Here is a 19145-nt window from a genome sequence, read left to right on the forward strand (position 1 = left end):
ATATCCTGAGCGTTTGTGATGCTAAATGGTGTGTAGCAGCGTTGGTGCTACACACACCGACAACTGAATTAGAAACTTTTATTTAATACCGTGTTGAACCTCCTTTAGCCCGAATTACAGCACATATACGGTTTGTCATAGATTCCACAAGGTGTTGGATTGCGTCCACGTCTACAACAAACCAGGCGATCATTAGCTCAGATTTGACGGAAGAGAACTTTGCTCCCGGATCTGTTTTAACGTCCCATACATTCTTAATGGGATTCAGATCCGGGATTTTTTGTGACAGGGAAGATGGCGGAAGTCGTTGTCATGCTTGCTGAACCACTGTTGAACAATTCGTGCGCGATGGACAGCAGCATTATCGTTCATGAAAGGACCATCACCTACTGGATAAAGAGTCAACATTAGAGGACGCCCCACCGTCCGAGCAATATCAGGGAATCTGTTCCATACCAACAGAACATGCCTCACACTATGACACCATAATCTTGAGTTGTGCTTACAAGGCAAGCTGGGTTCATTGCTTGATGTGGCTCCCGCAAAACGCCCTGTCTCCCGTCGGTACAGAAAACAGGTGTTCCGTGACTCGTCGGACCACATGACTTTTTTTCTAGTCGTCCAGTGTCCAGTCACGGTATTCCTGATAGTACTGTAGACGAACTTTCCGGTTCTTCGCAGAAATCAGTGGTTTCCGTATAGGCATGCCACCGCCAGTACCGATCCTCTTCAATTCCCTGTGTAGTTCGGTGAGATGTGGGTCGGGAACAGCCTTCATTGAATGCTTCAGGCAATTGCTGCACACAGGAAGTTCTGTTGATCCGTACAAGCCTTCTCGATGAGGACCACAGTTACGCCTCTTAGACGAGCAGTGCGGGTTATTTTTCCACTGACTAAGCACCCGGGATATCTCACCTTTTGAGAAACCACTCAGCTCTGCTGTTTTCAAAATCGTGGCTGTAGCTAGACGGGCACCCACAATAACCGTTTATTGAACTACGAAAGATCCTTTGTTTTTTACCATTGTGATCAACGCTGTTGACAATTGCTGACCACCGGCATTCTTATATAGTTGTCTAGAACACGTGGTGATGCATGCGACGACCAAGTATTTTGCACATACGCAGCGTAAATGACGTTTACATACAGAGGATTGGAATAGATAGAATATTTTATGATAGAAGTGACTGAGACGAACAAGTCAGATAAATTCAAGTAAGTTTAAATAATATATTTATTACACGAAGAATACCCAAATAAAAAGGTTAAGAATGACTTAAAAAAGACAAATATAGTAATATAGTATAAACATTTAAGAATAAAATAATAATAGCATTAATACAAATTTATTATCACTTTATTATTATGAGTTAAGTAAACTTTATTAAATCCATGTCATGGCGTATATTTCTCCCTGGGAATATTTCTGGCATCAAGTGCTCATATTAATACTCTGTCAGATACAAGTTTCATTGAAAGTATTTATTCATTAAAAGGTAGCAGAGAATCACAATTGCACTGCAGTCCAATAGGAAATCGATCTGTGTGATTATATTGGAAGACTAGAAAGCATCGAAGTAAGTGGAACACACACACACACCCTGGCTGAAACTATAATCATCTTCGGCTTTAGCTTCGAGATTCGTAAGTGCGAAGTGGACAAGAGAAAGAAAGAAAGAGAGATGATATCAAGGGAGAGCTACAAATCCGACACTGAGAAAATCATGCTTCTTACCAAGCAAATAAAGAAAAGTTGCAGAGAGATAAGAGAAGTTGAGAAGGAGCATAGAAGTCTTACACCTTACACGCATCTACTCCATTCGCGTGAAGATAAGAGGGTGCACGCTTTTATCCTGGCCTTCCGAGTTTTCGATTTTACAGCGAAAAAGCAACTCTTAATGAATTTCTGGCTTTACCGACTGCAAATGATTTCAAGAACAGTTTCTTTACGAAGATACGTGGTAGATACTGCTCACCTTAAATTTATGGATAAGGCCATATCGATTCAACAGGTCGTGGGTGACGTAACGCAGCACTTGGCCGGGAGCTACATCATTAACTGCGAACACATTGAACGACCAATCATCCGCTTTCTAGAATACAAAATCAGTTTATTAGATATGATCAGTTGACAACTGGCGTAAATAATAGATTTATTGGCATAAAAATATCCTTAGAACGAAAGTAAAAGTCACACTATGTTAATATGGTGATACAATTTCGATCAGTTTCAGCACAGTCGCAATATATATATATATATGACTTCACAAGGTACACTCGCCAGTGGCAAGTGGATTTTGTCAGCTAGCGCGCAGCTCCGGACAGATTGGACAAAATAGAATTTTTTTTTTTAAATAACACATAACTTTCTACATAAAATCCTTTTAGGGAAAAAGAGATACTTAGCACTTCGTAACTTATCAATTACAAATATTATTACATATGAAACACATCTTAATCATTTTAAAATCGATATTTATATACATTCTATTTATTTTAATAAATGGTGTATTAAATTTAAAAAGAATTGAGCATAAATGAAAATGTATTCCATGTCATCACGTGTTATTTATAAATACATTAACGTAAAGTTATTTCATAATTTATATTTCAAGCATGGATATACTTGTATCTGTATAATTCAAAGTTCCAGTTGTCTTGGGTTGACCCCTCTGTGCATGTGTGCACCACTCATATGCAAAATCTGGTGACCTTCAAGTACCAAATTTCAATATTTCCTTCTCTGGGAATATTGAAATTAGAGAAAGGTCGTGTTCCAAAGTAAAATGTAAGAATTATAAATAATTCCTCCCTCTCCCCCACACACAACAAACTCTTAAAATGTAGAATTCAGTGGCCTTCCTCGATGAGTCTACGGACACACACACACACTCTCTCTCTCTCTCTCTCTCTCTCTCTCTCTCTCTCTCTCTCATGTATGTATCCATGTATTGGTTGGTTTATAAAGTTATTATATTTAATGAAATTTACGTTTTTACTACGTCTGTTAAGATATTTGCTGTTTAGAATCTTATTAAAATTATTGTATAAATTTTACTTACTTTTTTATATACTGTGGTCTTTTATTCCAAAAACATTATTACACTATGGAGTAAGGAAAAATATCGGTGATTTTTTTTTTAAATTTCCTTTTCATATGTTTTTAATTTTCTATTTTTCTTGGCAGCAAAAAATCAGTACGAGCATTAGGAATACGATTCGATTCCCATCCATGACACTTGAGGAACCTTTATCTCGTCTCTTTCGACTAAAGGTGAGTTAGCCGGTCTAACTCATCTTTAGTCGAAATGGATACGGAGGTAGTTTTTTTTTTTTTTTTTTTCCACCAGGCAAAGCGGCCCCGTGAATACACACGGACATTAAGGGTAAAAATATTTACCCTTAATGCAAAGCCCATCTCCTTTAGGAGATGTATGATGCTATGCATTAAAGACAAGGGGGGCCACTACCCAGACCGGTTTCGACCTTTACTGAGGTCTCATCAGTGGGAGCCAGGCTGAAACCGGTCTGGGTAGTGACCCCCCTCGCCTTTAATGCTTAGCATCATACATCTCCTCAAGGAGATGGGCTTTGCATTAAGGGTAAATATTAAGAATAGTGATCAGAGCTTATTCCACCTTTACCATGAGTTGCCTTGACTTGCACTACTTTGCGGGTCACCTAGACTTGCCATACGTGCAGGCGCAAACTTGACTTATTTGTCTGCTTGCTTACTTGGGAAATGGAGTAAAACCAGGTTTAAAATAGCTTGGCATCTTTAAGACACGCACGCACGCACGCACGCACGCACACACACACACACACACACACACACACACACACACACACACACACACACACACACACACACACACACACACACACACACATATATGATCCTGTTCTAAAGTTATTTATCAGTAAAAATACAGAAATACTGTATCTCTAGTCTTTCCAGTTTTTTTTTTTCAGACATGAGAGATAAATATTTGACTTTTATGTCTAAATTTTATTTCAGACATGTAAAAGACAAATATTTGTCTTTTATGTCTGAAAAAAAAACCTTTTGTTATGTTCGCTCTTATAAGAATTTGTATCGCTGGCTTTATTACTCAGAAATTTACATCGCATCCTGTCAACTATGAGAAGATCATAAGGTTGAGTTTGGATTTGCTTTTTTCTTTAAGAGAAAAAAAAAACGAGGAAAAAATTACTGTTTCAAAAATTACAGTTTATTTAAATGAATACAAAAAAAAAGATATATGGGAGAACAAAAGATGAAAAGAAATAAACATAACAAATAAAGAAATAGGATAAAAGATGAAAGAAAAAAAAAGAAAGAAAAATATAAAACAAAAAAAAAACATTAAGAAAACAGAAATGTGGACAGAGAGAGAGAGAAGTGGAAGCTTACCATTAAATTGACCACGTGTTCATGAATGAAAATTTTGCTAGTTGCGCACTCTTTCGAACGTCGAATCTCGAAGGGTGGGATGGTGGTGGGATACGTGTTGCCCTTGCTCGAGGAATCGGTCCTCCGGTACAAAGTGTTCCTTCGTCACTTTGTTTCTGTGCTTTGACATGCTGTGCGTGTGTTGTGCATTGCTTGTCACTGCAAAATACACGCAAAGTGGAGAGAGAGAGAGAGTGAAGGAAGTCTTTCTGTCCATTCCTTAAGCACGCGATGCATTCATCACTGTTTCCATTTTCTTGAGGTGGTGCTATCGCCTGATGGGCACCCAAGAAATGAATTACGACCGTGTCTCACGAGAAACAAGCGTTGCTATGACAAATTCTTCCAAGAAAATGACAACAGCAAAATTGGGGCATTAATGACGTCACTATCCCATATATTAAGTTCCAGTTATTACCATTTATCAGAATAGTCTTAAGTTTCTCTTCCGCTCAAACTTTCTTTTCTTTATAAGGCACAATAACGCAATCTTATACGTGTATTGACCATTTAATGTTTTATCCCGTTTTCCCGATTACCGCTAGATGGCAGCATAGGTTATTAGCTGTTGCTTTGCCATATGGAAGGAAGAAAAAAAAATTCAAATTGGTATTTAAAAAATAAATATACTCTTCCTGTTGTTGCAAAATATTTCTTTTCGGAGTGTTTGCCTTTAATCTATGGGATAGTCTGTAAGCACGCGACAGTATCGTCAGATTCCTATTTGTGAATTTTCAGCAATCTTATGTACGGGAATAGTTAGCACGGGAAAACGCGTGTTATTGCATGGTTTATGCAGCTCTGGCGCTGATGGGCCATTCTAAGCGATATAAAATAAAACTACGCTGGTGTACAATGTCTCCCAGAGGTACTATTAGCTCATTAATGGCTTGCACAGAAGTGTGTCCTCTCATATTTCATTCCATCTCAAGAATATTCTAATATTTCTTCCGTATTTTCATATGAACTTTGAGAACCGGCTCATAAACAGTTAACAACCCTATTAACTCCGCCTTACACGGTGCGAAAGAGTTATGACCTGCCTACCTTCCCTGTTGTTTCGTATATTCATCATTATTTGGTATAATAAAGCAAACAATGGAGTACTGTGCTGCCCTCTAGTAGCACAATACTATCGACGAAAAAAAAAAACAGCAAATACAGTATGTACTGTTGATTATGATTTTTAATTTACCTTTAGTATACTTGCTACTTGGGTTGGCATCTGGAGATTACTATTGTTGGAAATTCTTCTGTATATCCTGCAAGATATCGACGTAATAATAAATCATATTTTAAATTCACTCAAGAAGTGTTAATCACTCTTAGAGAAATAACGACATCATACGTTGTCGATATGTTAATATTCTCACCTATCCACCATAATTCCTGCCCTGATGGCATTCGCCACAGATCGGAAACGAGGTTTGTCATCTGATCTTCTCCTTTGCGTAGCTGTTTGTCTGGTGAACGTAGAAGCGAGCCATTCTCTTACTTCATTGGGAACTGCATCTGGTTGAACCTCAGAGAGTTCATCGTCTTCATCCATGAGACGTCTGCAAAGAAAACGAAACAAATGAGCATCGCTAGAACGCACACAACCGAGCTAGCCTATTGTGCTACGTGATTTACCGATCTTTTACGCTTAGGGTACATCAGGATCACGGTGTGATGGATTGGGAGGGTTTATACTGTTGTTTTATGTAGTTTATCCACGAGTGTGATCGGTTTGGCGCACAAGAATGCAATTTATGGTATCGATTAGGATTACAAAGCAATATGTTAAACCATTTTTGTTCGGAATAATAACCCTGATTATTTAATTTAATATTAATCCAATTACATGGAAGAGCATTCTAGAAGTGGAAAGGTGTCTTTAGAAATATTGTCTTGTTAAATGCGCAAAGATGGATGGAAGTTTGGAGCGAATACGTCTTTTTATTTCATTTCTAGTTAATCACGTTTTGAACTAATAAATTTGGTATCAATTGTCGGTTTGGAAGTAACAGCTGCTGTGGATTCCATTTCCACAGTTGTTTAGTTGCAATTAATGGAAGAAGGACCACTGTTTGTATTGATTAACATGCGAACCAGTAGCCTGTTGTTGTAGAGAGGCTACTTTTATCACTCGGCCAAACAGATTGGCAAAAGATAGTTGTAAATATCTTTAGAGGAACAATATTTGAAAAAATATTCTTTATGTGTTATTTTATCATTAATATGACTGTATTATAAAATATATAAAAAAATTATCTTATTTAGGCCACACAGTCATGACATAAGGAAGGATGAATTAAAAGTAAGAAAAAAAAAACACCCGATCTGTTTATTTAATTATTTTTTAATTAAGAATTTTTTATGCGAAAACATGCGACTTATTACTGCGTTAAATAAAAAAATATATATGTAGAAATTTTTAATGTAAATTAATGAATTCGAAAAAAAAACTTGCGAAATAACAATAACCTACTCTATTCCAGTCACAGTCGAAGTAAAATAAATAATCAGAGATATAAAGTGGTTAGAGAAATATAAAATAATTTAAAAGAGGTCTTCGGTGCTGATAGTTTCGGAACCAATGGGACTTGATATTTCAGCAAGAAATTGTTATTCTTGCATTGTCGAAATTCGCTTGTCTTCTTATTCTGCCTTTTTTATCGTCACATGTCTGTTTGTTTTGGCAGACAGTTCTTGTTCAAAAACATTTCCTCAGTGAATTTTCCAGCACTGAAACAACTAGCGTTCATTAGCTGTCAACTCGTGTGGTCTTCTGTCCCCCCCCCCCCCTCTACTCCTTTCCGGTTCTCTTGTCTTCATTTGAAGAACGTATGATCTGTTTGCACCACTGTTATGAAAGTCTCACAATACAATCTGATCAGAGTCTATGTGAGCAGTTTCGTATCCTATAGAAAAAACAAATCAGCTATCCCATTGTATTGCCCTGCAGCACTCTGTCACACTGATTATTTATTTATTTTATTTATTTTATTTTATTTATTTATTTTTATTTATTTATTTTATTTTATTTATTTATTTTTATTTATTTATTTATTATTATTATTTTTTTTTTAGCTCGGTTGGCTTCACCTTAATTTCCCTTCAGAAGAATGGTGCAATTTTTAATCGAGATTAACAAAAAAAATCAAACCTATGAGTTGTTGTTGTTTTTTTTTTCCTCGTTATGGACGTTACTACAAAGTTACAGCGGCACTTCCTATATAACATAATGGAATGATTCTATTATATACATTGTACAATATAAAAGCTGAACCCTTTTTTGAAAACTACTTTCTTGTTCTGAGCAGAGGAGCGGCATCACGTTGTGAAAGACAAGTATCGATTGTGAAAGCGTTGATACATGTTACTTTTAGTACATTAATTTTAAATATTTTAAACAATTTAAAATTATTTAATATGCGTCTCAAATAATAAATTCTAGTGAATATGGTGTCTGGATAACCTATAATTGTTATATTTGTACATGAGAAGAAAAAGCACACTAAAAATAACGCCGACATTCTGATTCTAGGTGGATAAAACTGCGAGGGGGGCTTGAGAGAGAGAGAGAGAGAGAGAGATGGAATGTACATATTTTACTTGTCTTTTTGTAAAACGTTTGTTTGCAAAGAAGATAAACAGATAAACTTTACAGAAGCAAACGAGTGTATTTATTCTCATATAGTCTTAGTAAATTCTCTCAAAATAATCTTCATAAATTCTATAGAAAGTGGAATAGGCTGAATTAAAATAACTAAAAATTGAACTAAGTTTGGACGACTTAAAAAATCGAAGACTTCAATGTTATAGAGAAAGAGAGAGAGAGAAAGAGAATGTTTTACATAAATCAGCAACTGAAAAGGAAAGAACAAATTCTAGTTGAAGGAAAAGTGTAACTCTTCTTATTTCCCTATACGGAGTTTTCCCGATACAGAATGGTTTTATGCAATTATTGATATCATTCAGATCGTTGCAGATGTTCCATAGACCGATAACTCCACAAACAAATGGAACAGCTGTGAATGCGTTATCCTGTTTCCAAAACAGAATGATAAATAATACTATCGCTTATTATTCATCGAATTCCGATTTTCGCTAGTGCTTCAGTGCAAATCACCACGTAGACTGGTTTGCCCATTCCCTTAGTTCACCTTTAAAATATTGACTGAAAAGAGATACTTTTGTGTGTTTTTTTATCGTAGATTAATAATAATTTAAATTGCCAGATGGAAATACCCAGCTTGAATAGCTGATTATGACATGGAAGACGTCTATGGTAATTTCAGGCACCCGATGTCCTATTAAGATGTGTTGGCACTTCGCGCCCCGAGGCAAACCATTAAATATCGCCCCTGATGGATAAGACAAAAATATAAGAACATCTCCAATCGCTATTTTGTTTTTATTACAAGAGAAACATTAATGCAAAACGATTACATAATAATATTAATTAAATGTTTGCTCTACGGGGATATCGCACAATAAAACTGTTTATAAGCTCTTCTGAATTTAAATTATAAGCTATGTCTATCGATATAGTTGCTAGACCAACCAATCTTTCTTGGGTCATTGCTGTTCGCAAATAATTTTTAATCAGTTTAAGTTAGGAAAAACATCTTTCCGCACTTGCTACGCTAACAAGAATTATTAGCGTAGCAACGGCGCCTACCGCAATATGGCTGAACGAGCGCCCTTATTAAGCCGCGCCGTGAGGCAGGCTGCCTCTATGCTACACCCTATCGACGATACTGCTTCCATCACATATGTTCATCTAGTGTGACAGTAGAATGAACTCCACGAATTAGCCAGTTCGTGCTTTTTTCTTGGCTTTAAGTATTAATATTACCAAATGTGTTCCAGGGCGGTTTTATGTAGTCAAAGAAAAATGAAAGCATTCAGAAGAAAGCGAACTTATATATATATATATATGTTAAAGATACCAAGAAATTCTATACTTGGTTTTAATCCTTATCCCAAGCAAAACAATGTTTTGCGCGTGAAATTTCACGTCTGAGCTACTTGTATATAGAGGCTAATGACTTCGTATCACTCCTAGGTCTGGGTAGTGGCCCTTCCCATTATGCATTGCATTATACACGCACGAAAGTGGGGGGGTGGGTGCTTTGTATTATGGGATGCATACTAAGGCAAGTGATACGAAGTCATTAGCCTCTATATACAAGTAGCTCAGACATGAATATATTTCAATCGCAAAACTTTGTTTTGCTTACTTGGGAAAAGGATTAAAACCAAGTATAAAATTTCTTGGTATCTTTAACGTATAATACACCCAAGGTAAAAAACTTTCCATATATATATATATTCATATTATTTCCTGACTGAATTCCGAGAATTATAAAAACAAATTAATTTAATTTCACACACAACATGTTTCGTCAGAATGCCGACTTCTTCAGGCGTGAGAACATTAAAAGCAAACTTAAAAAACACCGTAAAGAAACATTGTACTTACAAAAACAGACTATGCACTGGAATTAAGTTTGAACTGAAGCTACAGTCCGGGCTAAAGTTCCATTATTAAGCATATGCGTGCATATGACTTCACGAGTGCGCCAGTATCTGATAGCAGAGCTAAATGAGTCCGGTAAATTATAATTAAGGTTACTGTTTATGTGATAAGAGTCTAGGATAATTTCTTTGGATTCAACTATGCGGCGTTCTACTTCATCGTGGCATGTATGAATATTTCATGTGGTATTCCAGTCTATTTCGTGTTGGCCGCCTTCATTGTTCGTGTTCACTGAGAACAGGACATGGCTTGAGAGGGCGCTTGCTATGGTTCTACTATAAGCGATGTCTCTCGGATGTTCTTCGAGACGCAGGAGGATGGACTTCTCAATTTGGCCATAATATGGCTTCCCACAGTCACATATGATTTTATATACACCTGGAAACTGAAGATGAACTACAACATCTCAAAAGAACCTTTACAAATAATGGCTACTCTTCAAAAACTATCAATAAACAACTATACCGCCGTCCTCAAAACAACACAGAGAAACAGGACAACCCCAAGGGTTATATCTCTTTACCGTACTTCAGCTCGCTCTCCTGGAAACTAAGAAGAGTTTTGAAAAAATTTAATATAAAAATGTGCTTTTCCACTCTTCCTAAACTCAGATTAATTCTGAGCCAACCAAAACAGGCTCACAACCATCTTCAGTAGAACTTTAGCCCGGACTGTAACTTCAGTTCAAACTTAATTCCAGTACATAGTCTGTTATTGTAGTGGTACAATGTTTCTTTACGGTGTTTTTTATGTCTGCTTTTAATGTTCTCACGCCTAAATAAGTCGGCATTCCGATGAAACATGTCGTGTGTGAAATTAAATTAATTTGTTTTTCTAATTCTCGGAATAATATGAACATATCTACATACCGAGTCAACATAGCTGATAATCATATATATATATATATGCTTTAAATATCTCAGCTGTTTTTTTATGGCAATGTTCATTATGTGTCCAATATTTTGCTAACGTAGTATACTTGAGACCTGATTTTAGTCTTTATAAGATTTTTGGTTTCTACCAGATCTGGAAAGAAATAAAAAGAAACAAAGAGGAGGAAGGAAATACTGTGGCCAACATAAACAGCAAGGAAGTGTAAAGTTTGCTTTGCTAACAAATCCCCTCCCCCTCTTTAAGTTTTACGCTTTACTTAATAAGATGCAAATGAAGTGCTTCTGTTAAAAGCCCTCGTGTTGCGAAAGAAAAACAAGCAGAGGTAGTTTATCAGATAAATAACACACCTACCAATCTATGGCTGTTGAATGACAAACACTTGAAGAAACTTTTGTAATGAATAGCAGAGAGGTGAACATGAGGTATTCTTGCTTTGTTCTAAGATACAAATTTCTTGATTTAGGCAATTTCGTCAAGCACAGTATATACATACTTGTCAAGTTCAAAGCAAATATCAAGGATATAAACTCTGAAAAGAAGACACGTACACAAACTTCTACGTGCACTATAAAAAATGTAAAAGAGAAGGTCCAATACATGAGTGTTAGAAAATACTGCGTAACGAAGGAGAAGGAAGTAGAATGTGGCAGCCGAAAGATCTGAAAATACGTATTATAATAATATTAATATTTATGAATTAAGTCAGTATTGAAAAAAAAAAGTGAAATGTATTACCTTGCTAGTGCCTCCTTCTTTCGGATAATTAACGTATTAAAGTAATGGCTGCCGCTGCTTCCAACAATTAACACTTTAAATATTTATGCCATTTTACGTTTGGTCAGTTACAATATCAGATTTTGTAATAATACAAGTATAAAACATAGAATTTGATTTTTAAAATATATATATATATATATTCTTACAAACCTTTCACGCTATTTGAACTTTTGACCTGGAACAAATTACACAAATATATCGCCCCAATAATTGTTCAATTGTTATACTGTATCTTAAATAACCGACTGTCACAATATATATATTTTATAAATGGATTTTCTCTGTGTTTAATAAGTAATTAAATCTCAAGTTATGTAATTTTCAAAATTAATCATGTAATGGAATTATAGATGGCGCTACTAGCATCAGTGCAATGCTTTGTTGTATTCAGATACGCTTTTCTACTAACTAATATTGCTACTCTAATCGGAGCATCAGCTGCTTGAAAAAAAAAGCAAATAAAATTCTATTAAGCATTATCTAGTCGCAGAGGAATCCGCAACTACTATTATCTACAGGAAGACGAAACCATTAACCTGGTCCACTTTGGAGATTTGGGAATGTTCAAAGTCTTTGGTCGGTTTGCTTGATCCACGGATATTCTCTCGGGAGACGTGAGATCGCGGGATGTCCTTTTCAACAACGCCATCTTCCTACAGGAAAAGGGTGGATAGGAAAGAAGACAGACAATGAGCAAATAGATGATTAGCAGGGGATGTGCTACTGTTCTAATGACATTCACATGCAGGGATTCGTTTGTTTCAGCGTTACCATCATACATATACACACACCACTACTCTATACTGGTTGCTGCAGGCTTCTATTTCAAACTACGTTCAAGCACATGCGCAATGGCAACTGAGGGGACTTGCACAGGTGGGGATATCCAAGTGAGTTTCAGCCTGTGGTCTGCAGATCTTCAGCACATGAGATGGAATAAAGGGAGATGTGATGGCGAACTGCACACAACAGAATGAAACGTGGGGAACGGGATTGCAATCCAGGTATATATATATATACACACACACAGATTTTAGTAGCAAACAACAACCAGCCCCAGCAGCCGTAACCATGCCCTGGTGTTACGATCAACCTGAAGATGCAGTTTCAAAACGGAGTTCATATATAAGCCTATTTCTCAATGCTCACTCGTAGAGACTGCCATGGTTTGTAGCAATATTGACAATGTGCAAATATCTGAAAAAATAAAAAAAGCATATGAGATACAAGAAAGAGAGAGACGCTATATAGAGAATCATTATACGCCAAGACTTTTTTTTTTTTTTTTTTAAATGGCAGTTTCACTCATGAATCGTTGGTTGTAAAACTCGCGTATTTGGTGCCATGGGAGCTGAAGTTAGATAATACAGGAGACCAATTCCCTAAACTGAACATGGTCTTGTTAAAGGGCCTATTTCCTCAATTAGCGATGCAAAAGATGACTAAAATTTTCGATCGGAAAGGCCAAAAATCGTTTTAGAGGGATTTCTCAGTGACAGAAATACCAACCTTTTAGGCTATTTGGCGTAATGACAGAAGCAACAACTAAGGCTACGAGATCAGTGTATTTGTGTGCGTATGTTTTTCTGGCTGTTTTGTGATGAAAAATCTGAGTTTCCGGGGAAAAAAAATCGTTTTATTTCCATATGAGATTGGCTAACTCGCCTTCAGTTTGAAAGCCCTTATAAGGGACTGTCAATTGAAAGTAAATTGAATTCAATTCTTTGCATCCTAGATGAGATCCAAATCCAGGTTTTTCCAACAAGGGCATCGTTGATAACGACGGAGCTATGGAGGCCCTTAAATGCCAACAGAGATGACGACATGAAACTGCTCCCAATACGAAAATCAGTATTGCACACGTGGGAGTTAAAAATGCTGGTTCAGCAACCGCGATCAAATTGGAAACATGGAAAACAATCATAAAGTGATCCTGTTAAATTATATTCCGTTTTTTTCTCCTCTATCCACTTCTCCTCCCCCATCACAGAATATCACACCTTCAGATAAAGTTTTATCCTTAACATTTTCAGATATATTTATCTGTATTTAATAAATTCCGTAATTAGTACAATTATTGAATTAATGTAGCCAGACTCGGTTCTGAATTTTAAGATTTTTAAAACACGTTAATTTGCTGCGTTTCTAATTTGAAAACATTAGTTTTCTATAAAAAAAAAAATGCTTCGCGTGGTTGTGTGACAAGACACCATTCTACATATCCTCACCCTCCTTCTGATAATCTTTTGACCCGAGAGTGAGGCATCATTTAAGGATGTTTTCAAAAAACAGCAGATCCATCCGTTACAATATATACTATTGTTGTGTCGGTAGTGAGTTAGCACTCTTGAAAATGCAAGGCGTAGCGGACATCCATTCACACATCAGATGAAATTTAATAGTTATTAAAGAGATTAATAATCCTCCCCTCTTTTTGTGCAGCTGTTTTCCTTCTCGATATATCCACTTACGCATGTTGCTTCTCTATGGCGAATGGTAGTCCAGGAGAACACCATTCTTTCCTTTCATTTCTATTTTCTACTTTTCCTATCGTTTCTTTCTTGTCATTTCTCACTTTCATTCCTTCCATTTTTATTCCCTTTTCTCTTTTCTTGTGGCATTTCATTGAGCGGATCATTTTAGTTCTTCATCTCTTCATTTTTCTTTTTCTCTCCATTTCTTTCTTTCTTTTTTGGTTTCACTTTCTGTCTATCTCTATTTCTCCCTATTCTTGCTATAATAAAGATCGGACATTCACCTCGAGGAACTGGACATTACTACACTAAATCACAACAGCTGGGTAACGAGGCAATTGTAGCTTAATTCTACTAATACGGGGGGAGAAATGGGGGGGGGGGCGATAAATTACATACACAATACAGCGTTTGTGATTGAAACTGCTATCATTAGGAAAGAGGTTTGCGGAGAGATGGAACGATTCACTTGAGCAAGCTGCAGATTAATCTCAGTAGTCGCAAATTTCGAGTCCTAATTTCGGTCGAAGAGTTTACGCTATCACATTAGTCCCGTGGAGTGGAATGCCAAGATATTAATCCAGTTTCACTGCGAGATTGATAGATAGAAATCACTAGATACGAAGACAACCATCGCCGGCTGGCAAGTGTGCTCATACTGCATGAAGAAATTCAAATAACAGGAGGTTTATATGCTCTCATCATGTCAACACGGTTCAAATTAGAGCACTTTCCTAATAGCACGAGCGCCATCTAACGTCGAAAAATTGCACATCGCAGACTCAACATTGAGAATTAGCCGTTGTGGATGTAATTAGGATATCCAAGATATAATTCATTTGAATTACAATTTTTCTTTCGTTTTCTACATAGCATTTTAATGACAGTTTAAATGTAGCGTGATTTATAATCCGGCTTAATCTTTATTTATTTTTTTTTTTTTCTTCTTAGAAGCAATTCGTAAAGTACCTCTTCAACCATCAAAAAAACTGTCATAACTCGGCGACTCACCCGTTGATAAGGTTACGTTTGCTAAGAAAAGAAAGGTGCACTCAGTATTTACTCTAGAGACCTGTCAGCTGTAGAGGAAAGCAAGATAATTGGGAGATTCGTATTCGATTTGTAACTAAAAGATCTCTTTTTCTGCTTTCACAAAGTATTTTATAAGTATTCTGGGAAGAACTCTACGTTTGTGTGTGTGTGTGTGTGTGTGCGTGCGCGCGCGCGCGCGCGCGCAAGAGCACTTTTGTGGTAATACCACACAATTTATCTTGCATGGTTATCAACAGGGGTCTTTCAATTTATATAAAATGGGAAACAGATGAACTTCATTCTATTTTTGCATAATAACGATTATTATTTTTTTTTATTTATACCTAAAATTACTGACTAAAAACTAGAAATTCATAGAACTAAAATGTTTCCATAAATCAAAAATTACACTCCAGGAGGACTGCAGTTACCCACAGACGTTCAATTCCCCCCCCCCCCCTCTCCAAATTTGAATTCGTAACGTTTTTGAAAGTTTTGATATGATCAAAATGTCTTGTTTTTATTTAAAAAATATTAAATAAAACGCACTATTTAATGCAATGTTTCGAATAAAAACTACTACGTGAAAATAATATTGAAAGTACAATATATTCACGGCTGACTAGATATTCCAATATTGTATTTTGCAACTTTCATTTTTTTTTTTTCAATTACAGAATGATTCTGATTGGAGCACATGTATACACTATAATCTAACAATGACCGTTTGTTTCACTAAAAACGAATATTGACTAATTAAGCGCAAAAAAACAAAACAAAATGAACTCAGAACTACTGGCTTCTTAAGCACAATGCAGCAACATGCACCGTGTTTGTACATACAATCCCAGTTAGATTCGCTCTAGCGCAATGTTGCATCACAATTTCACAATATATCTATCCATCTAAAACTATAACAGCTTTCTAATCGATTTTCCAAGCAGTGATCCGTAAAATCTTACCTGGCTTCGTCAATATAAACTGTCTCCAGTACACATGCAGCATATTGTAAGGTTTTCTGTAGCACCGACAGAGGGACATCACCGTGTTGTAAATGGTTAGCTAGTTCTCGTAATCTGAAATTATAATAATAAATGATTAAATAGTTATGAGCTGAATTAGTGCTAATAAATATCTAAAACACATATGGACAACCCCCGGCCCTCTACTTCTTTTGATCCGACCATAATCTATTTCAGCGAAGTTTGTTTGATTCATGGTGGGAGAAAACATGGTGTGTTCTACTTACTCACATTAAGCTGACGTCATATGACTTGCGCAAAACACACTATGTTTTCTCCAACCAAGGTCTCTTTTTCACTTTGACTAGTGGCGTGTGTGAACGTGTTACAACGTGTCAGTTTGGCATTTGCGTTGGTGTTGCGCTTTGTTCAGTGCCTGCATTGATGTTATGTTCTGTTCAGTGCCTGCGGTGTAGAAGACAGTTTTGTTTGACAGTTCTGAATATCGCTTATAAATTTGGGACAATGTCAGGGGTTATTGCAAAAAAAAAAAAAAAAAAGAAAAGTAGATGCAGAGAATCGTCAATTTCAAGACAACTGGACGGAGGATTATTATTTTATTCTTAATAAAGGTTTGCCTGTATGTTTGTTGTACAACGAATCCGTATCCGTAAACAAAGAATACAACTTGAAGAGACACTTTACTTCGAGACATGCGGATCACCCAAAAATTGATGGACAACTACGAAAAGATGAAATACAGAATTTGAAGAATTTGGATACCCAGCAGCAAATGTTCAACAAGCAAAGAACGCAGCACCACAGCATTGTCAAAGCCAGCTTTGTGGTAAGCGAAAAAAATCGCTAAGCATTCTAAGTCATTTGGTGAAGGAGAATTTATCAAAGAATGTCTGCTGGATGTTGCAAGTATAATATGTCCTGAAAAGAAAAAAGACTTCGAGAATATTCGTTTGTCGAGACGTACTTTTGTCCGATGGATAGGACTTATGGCTGATGATATCAAAAAAGTTTAAAAGAGAAGATTGCTAGATTGGAAGCATTTTCAATTGCTTTGGATGACAGCACCGATGCCTCCGATACAGCATAACTAGCAATATTTCGAGGAGTTGATTCGGATTTCAACATCACAGAAGAATTATTGGCGCTTCGGCCATTAAAAGGAACAACTACCGGTGAAGATATATTTGAAACAGTCAACACAGTCTTCGAGAGATTTGGGCTTAAATGGAGTTCACTATCTGGCATATGCACTGATGGAACCCCTGCCATGGTTGGTGCACAGAAGGGATTTATCGGAATAGTTCATGAAAGAGCAATAGAACTACAGATCCATCCGGAAAATTTAACAAATTTTCACTGCATTATCCACCAACAAAATCTTTTGGTGGATAATGCAAAATCGATTAAATTCACAAATGTTATAGAAGTTATAGTAGCTAGTATTTAACTTTTAAGTCACGTGCACTTAATCACCGCCAATTTAAGGAGTATTTGGCAGACCTATTTTCGGATTATGAAGATGTGTCTTATTATTGTGAAGTGAGGTGGTTGAGTAAAGGTAAAATGTTAAAAACGATTTTATGATCTGAGACAAGACATTGTAGATTTTATGGACATAAAAGGAAACACAATGAACCAAGTAAAAGATGATGAGTGGGTGTGTGATTTAGCATTCCTTGTAGATGTCACCGGATACCTAAACGAAATGAATCTTAAATTGCAAAAACAAGGACAATTGGTTCATAAACTGTATGGACATGTCAAATTTTTTTGTAATAAACTAAGATTGTTGGATAGTCAGATAAGAGCTAAAAATTGTTACATTTTCCTACTCTAGCAACTCATAAAAATATCCCTTATAATTGTTATGGAGATGAACTGAAGGCCCTAATAGAGCAATTTGATACAAGGTTTGCCGACTTCAAAAACAAAGACTCCACATTCGCTATGCTCGTCCGATGGTTGCTGATGTAAATAATGTGCCAGAAAACTTACAGATGGAACTTATTGAGCTTCAGGCGGATTTAGTGCTAAAATCACAATTTAATAACATTGCTTTGACGGATTTCTATAAATTTTATTTGGTGGAAGAAAAATATACAAATTTACGTGCCTTTTCAAGAAAAATCATTTGTCTTTTCAGCAGCACATATATGTGTGAACAGTTTTTTTTGAGGATAAAATACAATAAATCAAAAATTCGGACAAGAATAACGGACCAAAACCTCGAAAATTCTATGTGATTATCCTTAAGTAATATTAACGTCAATATTGATAGTCTCGTAGTTGACGAACAAGACCAATCTTCACATTAAATTGTTTTGTCGTCCATTATATTATAAAATTTATGTAGAGCTTTATACCAAAGCATTATGTTATAAATAAATGAAATACGAAGTAGTAACTTGTTTTAATTCATTTAATATTAATTTATTTTATTTAATAATTTGGTTCCGGTCCTTGACTCGGAGACAGACTGATAATTTGGCCCCCGAACTAGGAAAGTTTGCCCATGCCTGATATAAAAGATACTAGAACATTAAAAGTTAATGGTAGAGAAATATTAAAAATTATAATTATTAAAATGAATGCATCATATACTATAAAAATATTCTTACACCATAATATTGAATACATATGTAAACGTTACATTTTGACATTACAGAAAACTTTTATATATATATAATTATATATATATTACATGAAATGATTAAATCAGCACACGTTTACCATCCGATTCCTTAAAATACAAGTACTATCATAAATATGTTGATACTTATTCGTTATATCTATTTGGATTGTGAAAATGTTAAAAGCCGGATCATTTGCGCTTCTACGTGCTCAGGTATTTCCAGAGCTAATATCAGACCAAGCAGATCCGTCTCCTATTGCTACACGTTTCGGGATACGTGAGCGATAAACCTCCATTTTTTAGCCACTCTCTGGAGAAATAAGTAAAATGATGCGAGTTCTAGGGCTAGGCAGGTACACACCCGATTCCTGAT

At 36.0% G+C, this 19145-nt stretch overlaps 1 protein-coding gene across 1 annotated transcript in view; it reads right to left on the reverse strand.

The window, feature by feature from the left end:
* The window catches only part of LOC150109476 (dual specificity calcium/calmodulin-dependent 3',5'-cyclic nucleotide phosphodiesterase 1A-like), a 279797-nt gene that overhangs the window by 27628 nt on the left and 233024 nt on the right, over positions 1 to 19145 (reverse strand). The window contains exons 5-8 of the mRNA XM_090408516.1: positions 16120 to 16233; positions 5827 to 6009; positions 5649 to 5715; positions 1977 to 2093 (exon numbers count right to left, since the gene is read on the reverse strand). Of these exons, the coding sequence (XP_090264642.1) occupies positions 1977 to 2093; positions 5649 to 5715; positions 5827 to 6009; positions 16120 to 16233 (481 nt within the window). The remainder of the gene's footprint in view (positions 1 to 1976; positions 2094 to 5648; positions 5716 to 5826; positions 6010 to 16119; positions 16234 to 19145) is intronic.

This window comes from Typopeltis vanoorti, chromosome 2 (genome assembly GCF_054136105.1).
Source record: "Typopeltis vanoorti isolate ZY-2024b chromosome 2, IOZ_Tvanoo_1.0, whole genome shotgun sequence".
NCBI classification, from domain to species: Eukaryota; Metazoa; Arthropoda; class Arachnida; order Uropygi; family Thelyphonidae; genus Typopeltis; species Typopeltis vanoorti.